The sequence below is a fragment of the Pygoscelis adeliae genome, unplaced genomic scaffold (genome assembly GCF_000699105.1).
Source record: "Pygoscelis adeliae isolate BGI_AS28 unplaced genomic scaffold, ASM69910v1 Scaffold170, whole genome shotgun sequence".
NCBI lineage: Eukaryota > Metazoa > Chordata > Aves > Sphenisciformes > Spheniscidae > Pygoscelis > Pygoscelis adeliae.
This window is the reverse complement of record NW_008824002.1, coordinates 888,479-897,424: the sequence shown is the minus strand read 5'-3', so window position 1 is coordinate 897,424 and position 8,946 is coordinate 888,479. Positions and strand designations below refer to the sequence as shown.

Below are 8,946 nucleotides of genomic sequence, written 5' to 3'. Positions count from 1 at the left end.
CTCGTGACCGGCTGCCAACTGGATTGAACTCCATTCACCACAACTCTCTGGGCCCGGCCGTCCAGCCAGGTATTTACCCAGCGCAGAGTACACCTGTCTGAGCCGTGAGCCACCAGATTCTCCAGGAGAATGCTGTGGGTGACGGTGTCAAAGGCCTTACTGAAGTCCAGGTAGACCACATCCACAGCCTTTCCCTCGTCCACTAGGCGGGTCACCTGGTCATAGAAGGAGATCAGGTTGGTCAAGCAGGACCTGCCTTTCATGAACCCGTGCTGGCTGGGCCTGATCCCCTGGTTGTCCCACACGTGCCTTGTGAGCGCCCTCAAGATGAACTGCTCCATAATCTTCCCCAGCACCAAGGTCAGGCTGACAGGCCTGTAGTTCCCCAGATCCTCCTTCCGGCCCTTCTTGTAGATGGGCGTCACATTGGCCAGCCTCCAGTCATCCAGGACCTCCCCCGTTAACCAGGACTGCTGATAGATGATGGAGTGCGGCTTGGCGAGCTCCTCCGCCAGCTCCCTCAGCACTCTTGGGTGGATCCCACCTGGTTATGTTGCAACACGCAGTTCAAGTATCTGGCCTCTTTCATTATCTTAGAAATCCAAACTGCACAAATTTGAGCAGGAGCAAATCATCCCAAGTAATATATAAAACAAATTTCTTCTGGCTTTGTTTTGCTACTATTGTGATTGCAATTTGTGATGATGATTTGCCATTGTAATAGAATATGAAAAAAATATACTCTTCAAGAATCTGAAATGATAGCTGATATAGATTATGTTTGCATCAACTCCCAAACACCAGAAAGGCCCAAATACCATTGTCTTATCTATTCAGAGGCTAACTGGAAATCCTCTTCCTACAAAGCAATGTGAGAAGACCAAGCTGAGTACTGTAGAAGATAATTACACCACCTCCATACACCACTACTTCATATTTTATTCCTTGTTGCCAAGCTGACACGTGGAATTAAAAAGGCAATGTTAATCAAAAGCTAGATAGTACATGTGGATCTCATAATCCCTTAAAATAATTGGGTGAGATTAATCTTTTCCACAGTGGTGATTTTCAGTAACAGGAACACAAAAGATAGGTACAGCAAGAGGTTCAGTGCAATGGTAAAGATGCACCTTTTCTCCCTTGCTAACCCCATAGACTTGACTAAAAGTTTATAGCTAGATGTTGCTAATGAGTTAGCAATGAAACCATCAGCAGACAGCCTCAAAGAAAAACTTCATACTTGCCTTAAGTCCAGACTTTGACATCCTTTTTTTTCCCCCACAATCAATTACTAGTTGGAAGGACTATAGAAGAAATTTTACAGGCAACTTTCCTAAGACTTCTTCAAAAAATGCTTTGAACGTGTAGCAAGAAATAGTAAAAATTACATGTTTAATTGATATCAGCTTATTAATATACAATGATTGCAATGGGACTTAAAAAAATTAGCCATGCCTTTTGAATGCTATTGCCCACAGGAAAAAGCAGATTAGAATGCAGAACATACTCCCTCTCCCTGAGAAACGTAAAATAAAATAAAAAATGTTTCATAAAACTTCTTGACTACAGTTAGACAAATGATTAAGAGGGGGAAAAAAAGAAAAAGCAAGTCTTGTTACTTAAATGAAATCCTGGAATTTGCATAGGACATAGGTACTGTGTTCAGGGAACCTCAGAAGGAAGAAAATTCTCTTGTTACCTTAGAGCTGAGAGCAGCATTGACATGCTCAGGAAAAGCTCTGTTCTTAGTCCTCAGAATTCACTGCTGCATCTTACTACAATGGATTTTTTTTACCCTCTCTGTCTCTGGGACAGAGGATTTTACAGGATCAAATTTTATGACTTCTCAGATTCTGCAGGCAAACAGACTTTCCAGATAAACACTGTGAACTATAAATCTCAGGTTGTTTGTAGACCAGACCACACAAGGAAAGCTCAGGCTATTTTTGAATCCTGAAGTACTACTTTCTGTGCATTTCTTTCTTCACTATGATACCCTAAATGAATATAAAATCATTGAACATTCAGCCTGTCTGTATTTTACAGGTGTTTCATTATAATACAAAATGTGCTATTAGTTGAGGGAGAAGTTTTATAACCTCTGGGCAAAAACCTAACTGCAGAACATGTATTCTATGCTTTGTGCTTACACATTCAAATTTGGCTTTAATAAACTGGGAGAACATGCTTATACCACTATATGTTTCTTCTCTTGCTTTGTTTCATTCAGACAAAGTCATTATTGCCTAAACACCTCTAAACTGGACCTAATTCCAATCTAACCTAAACACCTCTGAACTGACCTAATCCTGAGGCCTAAATTAATGAGAATCAGAGTTGAACTGCCTAACTTAACAGCAAAGAGCAATGGTAAGAAGGGAGGCAGAGAGAAAAAGGGAAAGAAGCAGGTTTTTCACAGGAAGTTAAAAGAAATATTTTAGCCTGGAGAAATAACAGAGACAACAGTGACTGCTGCACATCTGACTCAGATCCCATTCGCCCTTTGGTAAAACAAGACAAAATAAGGGCAAGGCTGGAAACAGTTTGAATCAATATGGCAAAATCAGTTGTTAGAAGTCCATGAGAGCTGTTAAAAGCATGTCCCCTTTGCTGTGCCCTCTGTATCCATCTGCTCAGTTGGACAAAAAGCTCTTTCCTGATTGAAGTTCCTGCCCGGGCCCAGGCTGAATTCCAAATTTTCTCAATTCTTCCCTCTCTGCTTTACCCAGATTCCCCTGATTGTTGCTCTTCCTACCCCCACCCACTCTCCCAAGCCAGTGCTTGCTCTTAGTTAGGCATTACAACCCTGACTATAATGAATGTAATGGTCTTAACTCCATAAGATCAGAATTGGGCCTGGGTAAAAGGTATCCAGGTGACGATGACTAAATCAGCAATTTTCATTGATTGTCCCTTGAGACTAAAAACAAACAACTCTCAACCCATAATGATATCATTCACAATGAGGCACTGTTGTTAATATTATTCCCCGCTAAACCGTATGAATCATGTGGCTTGCAGAGGAGGGTTGTGCGTGCATGTATTAGATATGCAGACGTGGCATGCTCTAGAATACACATATGAATTTACAGACTATATTCCATATTTCTTTGTCTCCGACAGAGAATGAGAAACCAACAGTCAGCACCTCTGTTGGCTGCCGCCTTCCTGTTTATACCTGGAAATCTCAGAGCATACACTTTTTCACTGAAGACATTCCATAAACATTGCTCTCTGTCAGAGCCATGCAAATTACAAGAAGAAAATTCATTAGGATGCTAGAAGTACTTCCTAATGATTTCAGGTGGGAACATAGGTATTAACAAATTGCTTACAATACTTCAGCAGCAATGCAAGAAGACTCCCAAATGAAAAGTCCCTTACAAACTTTTCCAGTGTTTTGACAAATGGAGAACCAAGGATTAACTGGCATGACAAGAAATTCACGTGCTGTTCAGACATAGCCTAATATTTTTCAGCATAACCATGTAAGTGTAAGCCATGGCAGTCTAACAACAGAAGGGGACTGGAAATAAAATTTTCAGGAGTGCTTTGTAACATTCTTTCTCCATTCTAGTTCAAGCCAACTCAGCTCTTCCTGGTTTTGACTATTTCATATATAAACCATGCAGTCAAACATTTGATCTTCGTGGCCATTATAATGGCCATGATAATGAGCATGATTATAATTATAGTTTGGGCCATAATTATAATTTAGGTGTGAACTGCTGCAAGTTCTTAGAGCTATATTTTAAAAATTATTACAGCTTTTTTGTTAGACAATTTCCAGAAAAATAAACTAATACTTGAAAGTCAGCAGCTCATTGTATGTACTGGATATTAAAAATTCCACTGTAATACTAGAGCAGTTCCAACTAATGTATAACGTCAGAAAACTGTTCAAAGTGGAAACTTTTCATCAATACAGCATATGATAAATTAGAAAGTCTACTTAAGAATAATCTGTTAATTCCTACAGATCGAGTTAAACACAAAAATACATTTCTACATGGTAAGAAATTGCTGCATATTTAAAGGATATAAAAAGCAAGGCTGGGAAATCGGCAATATCCACAGCCCTAGATCTAACTTTTAGTTAGTGACAAAACATGGCAACTTCACATATCATCAGACTGCGCTGGCATTAGCTAAGGAAACCTTGCAGTCCAGACCTAGAAGTTGGTTATCTATATACTTAAAGCATATTTTACTATGATTTTCTGCATAGTTTTAACAAAAAAATAAGTAATATTGGAGACTGAAAAATAGTGGTTTCAATTGCTAGTGAAAATGCTGGTTTCTTAAAGGCAGCACAATTATCTTCTAAGGAAAAACTGGATGCAGGCTCTCACACACTGCACCGCTGAAAATTTCTATCAGTAATACCAATTCTCCTAGTTATTTCCACCACTGAAGAAGGATATGAGTTCCATACAACTGTGAACTGGAGAATTAAATCAGCTATACGTTCTATCCTATCTAAAGTAACGTAAGATATTGCCGTATAATTGTTAAAGTATCTGTCCTCATATTTAGTCTATTATAAACAATCTCAAAAAAACCCAGAAAATCTACAGAAACCAAGAACACAGACAATGCCATCAGTGGAGGAGGATAATGATATATTTGAATATTCTGTTACTGGAAAAATATACGTTCATAGTCCTTCTCTGAATTCAACATAAATATACACAGAAACCCGAAAACTCATGAAGGCAATCTCTTAACTGAAGGTTCTCTAATCTCTAAACTGGAGCTTTAGGTAATTTTTTAGAGCTCCCTAAAGAACCGGGTGACTTATCCAGCAAAATATGCTGGGACTTCCTTGTGATCTACCTGCATGGCTTGCTTTCCTGTGCAAACCAGGATGTGAGGAACCACACAGCTCTTAATCACATCCCAACATAAAGTTACCAAACACCCAAACTACATAACTCCTGGGCCTGAAAATTAGTAAAAAGCTACAGGCTAAATAGCCTTGTATGAGAACAGTGGGGTGAAGATGTGGATAAATGATGTATAAAACATGAATAAACCCTGATATGTACTATTAGTCCTCTGAAACAGATTAAACATTTCAACTGTCTCAATTAAGTTATACAAGTTGAATTATTTGTTGCAAGTAAATGATAAATATCATTCAAGAGAGGTGTCTTCATTAACTATTGAAGACATAGAGGGTTTTTGGAAGTTGGGGGGAAGGGACAGAACAAAGATAGATAATATCAATGTTTTTCTAAGTAAAATTATTTCAAAAGGTTTTGAACAACCTATGAATCGAATTTGTGCTACAAATATTTGTTATTAAAACATGAAGAACTTCTCAATTTAGTTCATCAGGCATTTTATTATTCAACCTATTAAAGCAGCAGATTAAGAGATATTGGGTTTTTTTCACTATCATCACATTTAGATTTTCTAATAAGATTTTGTAAATATTTTTAAAAGATTTTATAAAACTCTTTTTTTGAATCTTTTTAAAAGATTTGCTAAAATGTTTTGCTAAAAAGGTTTTTCTAAAAATCTCTTTAAATCTTTTTAATTTTCATCAGTAAAATCCCACAACTATTAGTTGACTACATAAATTGTAAAAAAATTCTACATTAATTATATTTTATTATATGTAATTATTAATTATGTATTATAATGAATCACCTAGTCACACAACAGTTGAGGATGAAAGGCACTGCTGGAGGTCATCTTGTCCAACCCCCCTGTTGAACCATAGTCACCTAGAGGTTGCCCAGGACCATATCCAGTCAGCTTTTGAATATATCCAAGGAGGAAGACTCCACAAGCTCTCTGTGCAACCTGTTCCAGTACTCAGTCACCCTCACAGTGAAGAAAAAAAAAAAAGTATCCTTATGCATAAAGCTTTTCCCTATTTTTAAAGCTTCTTCCTTATGCGTGTTTTTCCTTACGTGTTCAGACTATCATGCATTCAGACTAAATGCCTACTTGTAATTTCTGTGCATGAGGAGCTGAATTTGTTCATAATCCCTTTTAAGACAACAAAACCTTTATGATATGAATGCCTGTTATCACCATGAACACAATTATTTTTTCAAGATCATACCTAAGATAATACCTAGTACCAACAGGATTGTTTTTCCCTGCAGTCTGACATTTGGAGTTGCTCTGTTTGGACTACTGTCCAAGTCAGATAAATTCCCCTTTATCAAAGCAAAAGTGATTACTCTTTTTTTCCCCCCCTAATCTTTCAACTCATAAACTTGCATACATATTGCTTGATCAAAGCAAATACGACTCCGCTGATATTCATTATCATCTTCTGCTTGTAATAGGTATTCTACTTGCATAACTTTATCTAAGCACTTGATATATTAAGTGTTTGATTGAAGCAGAAAGTCTCCTTTACCATATTATTTACATTTTGAATATGTGTATCTGTGCCAGAACTGGTTTTAAAAATAGACTTTAGAAAAGTTTTGCATTCCTATTTTTTTATACTAACACATATTCATAATACCAAAACCTGAACTATACTAAACCTTTTTTCATCTAGACATATTGCCTAGAAAAAAAACCCACCGTATTTTCTTTGCTTTTCAGAATAAATTTTTATATCATGTTTTTATTATTCTTTTTCCTTTTTCTTTATATTTTTTCTAGCTTTCATTTTCTTTCCCTTAAAGCTGTATCTTCCTTTAAAAATACAAAGTCTGTTTGCAAGATATGCCATTTGCTTTTCTTCTGTATGTATGTTTTTATATATGTTTTTCAAAAACTTGTAAGGAATGAAAAATAGAAGAAAAGTCTCTCCACCTTTCATGTGTATTTATATGTGTATGTGGACACAGGCATATGTGTATGTGTGGTCCCCCAATATTAAACTTGAAATGTTTATGGTAGCTTATTCCAAGTATTATATGAGAGTTATTAGAGGATTAGAGGTATTATTAAGGAACAGCAACATACTATTAGTTCCAGACACAATCCAATATTAATGTCAGGGATGATCTAAATCTCAGAAATGGTGTTCACTATACTTCATGTCCTGCCCTTGTTCTTCTCACATTCTTCATGGTTTTGTTTTGGGTTTTTTTTAATACGTGTGATTTCTCTCTCACATGGTTCATTCCATGTTTCCGTTACTAGTCTCTCCATTCCTTCTATATTTCAAAGTATTTTTCTTGTGCTATTTTGTTGTATTTTATTTAAAGCTGACAAATGGAAGTAACTGATGAGACAAAGTTTCCGATTTCGCAAAATACTCAGTGTGAACACCTGAGTGCTTATACAGTTACGTATTTCCTTGACTGGGGCCTGATGCATTCTTTATTCTGATTGAACAACATTCCCTAGAGAATGTACAATTTTATAATGAAATTTAAATTTTAATATTTTATTTTTCTTCTGTTAGAAACTTTCTGTATTTAACATGCATAGTGTACAATAATCAGCTAATAGGCAAATATTTTACTCGTTTGAGCAGAACTCAATTATCAGTTCCTCCTCCTTATAAGCTGAGATAGAATCACATGATGTTGGATCTTTTTTTTTCAAACTGAGGACCAAGAGGAAATAGCTTTTGTATTTTATAAAAAGTATTGAGAAATTAAACTAGCCAGATCCTGAAACATTAATAGAAACTAACATTTAGAGTTTCTGGCTATAATTCAGACTTTCTAGTTGAAGCACCCAGATTCAGAAGAAGGGGGAAAAGAAGGGGTTTTTATCAATTTTGTTGGCCTGATTGTAGGCCTTAGGGCTCCTCAGATGTTGCTCCCATGACTACCATGCCAAGAAGAAACTAAGAAGTTGATCAGATCTATGCTAGCTTCAGACAGCCCGTGGAGATATTAGAGGCCTGTTCCTTGTTTTACAGAACCACCACAGCAGTTTTCCTTCCAGCTACCAGAAGAAGAGCAGGATTTGTTAGCTGAGAACTGTTTTTGGAGTCCTGGATTCATGACAAAGGTGTAGCAGGTGTGCAAAATTTGAATGGCATATAGTGCTTCAAGCTGGGAAACCCAATATCTCAGAAAACATCTGCATTATGCCATGGTTCAAAGCTCCTAAATTCAGCAAGCACTGTGAACATCTACCTCATGCAGACAAGTTTTTGTTGATCAGTTAACTTCAACACCATGCTGCTTTGACAGGCAGTTCCCCTGGTTGCTGCTTGGTCTGAAATCCAGTGAGTACTGGGACAAGTCGCTGCCTTAAGCAGATGCTGGCAGTTGCTTTAAGAGACAACCTCTCCTGTCTCTCTCTCTGAGTTTCTGTTAATATTCATAATCTCTAGTTTGTGAAACTAGAACAGAGCTTAGCTCACTATCTTTGAAAGATCTCTGGGCTTTCAAATCAAAACAGCTCCTGTTTACTTGTCAAATCAAGTCTATATTTTTGCAGGCGTTGTTACTGAAAAAGTTATTTTCTGAACATTATTCCAATAAACACAAACAAGACAAGGCTGGTGTGTAATTTATCCCTTGATCATGGAAGAAAAGCCAGAAGTGCTAGAAAATAAACCGTACCTTGTGGCGTAATCTTACTAGAGGCTGATAGGGCCTAAAGTCGTATCCTTCCTTGGCTGGCCACCCATCTGCTCCCAGCAAAATGCATCCAAGAAGTAAAACAGCTGACCACCACATAAACATCTTTACAGGTCTGTTCCTGTCAAAATAAAATATAAAAGCTCAGTGACAGACTGCAATATTACTTTGGCACAAGTCATATAATAAAAGTTTACAATACTGACATTCCATTTGTGGACTTGAATAAATATAATACAAATAGGGTAATCCATCTGGCACAACAGCAAAAAGAAAAAGAAAAAAAAGGTAGTAGTATTTAGGACCACAATATCAATTTGGTTGTGCTGAACTGAGCATTTTCTTATCGCTTTTCAATACTCATATGAGAGGTTCACTGAAGAAACAACCAGGAAAAACCTCAGAAAAGACAGGACATAACTGAAAA

The 8,946-nt window shown here is 37.0% G+C and overlaps 1 protein-coding gene across 3 annotated transcripts in view; it reads right to left on the bottom strand.

Moving 5' to 3' along the window:
- FSTL5 (follistatin-like 5) overlaps window positions 1–8,624 on the bottom strand; it is a 324,585-nt gene extending 315,961 nt beyond the window's left edge. For all 3 annotated transcript variants that reach the window (XM_009325133.1, XM_009325143.1, XM_009325150.1), the window contains exon 1: window positions 8,502–8,624. In XM_009325133.1, the coding sequence (XP_009323408.1) occupies window positions 8,502–8,624 (123 nt within the window). The remainder of the gene's footprint in view (window positions 1–8,501) is intronic.
- Between the last annotated feature and the right edge of the window lie 322 nt (window positions 8,625–8,946).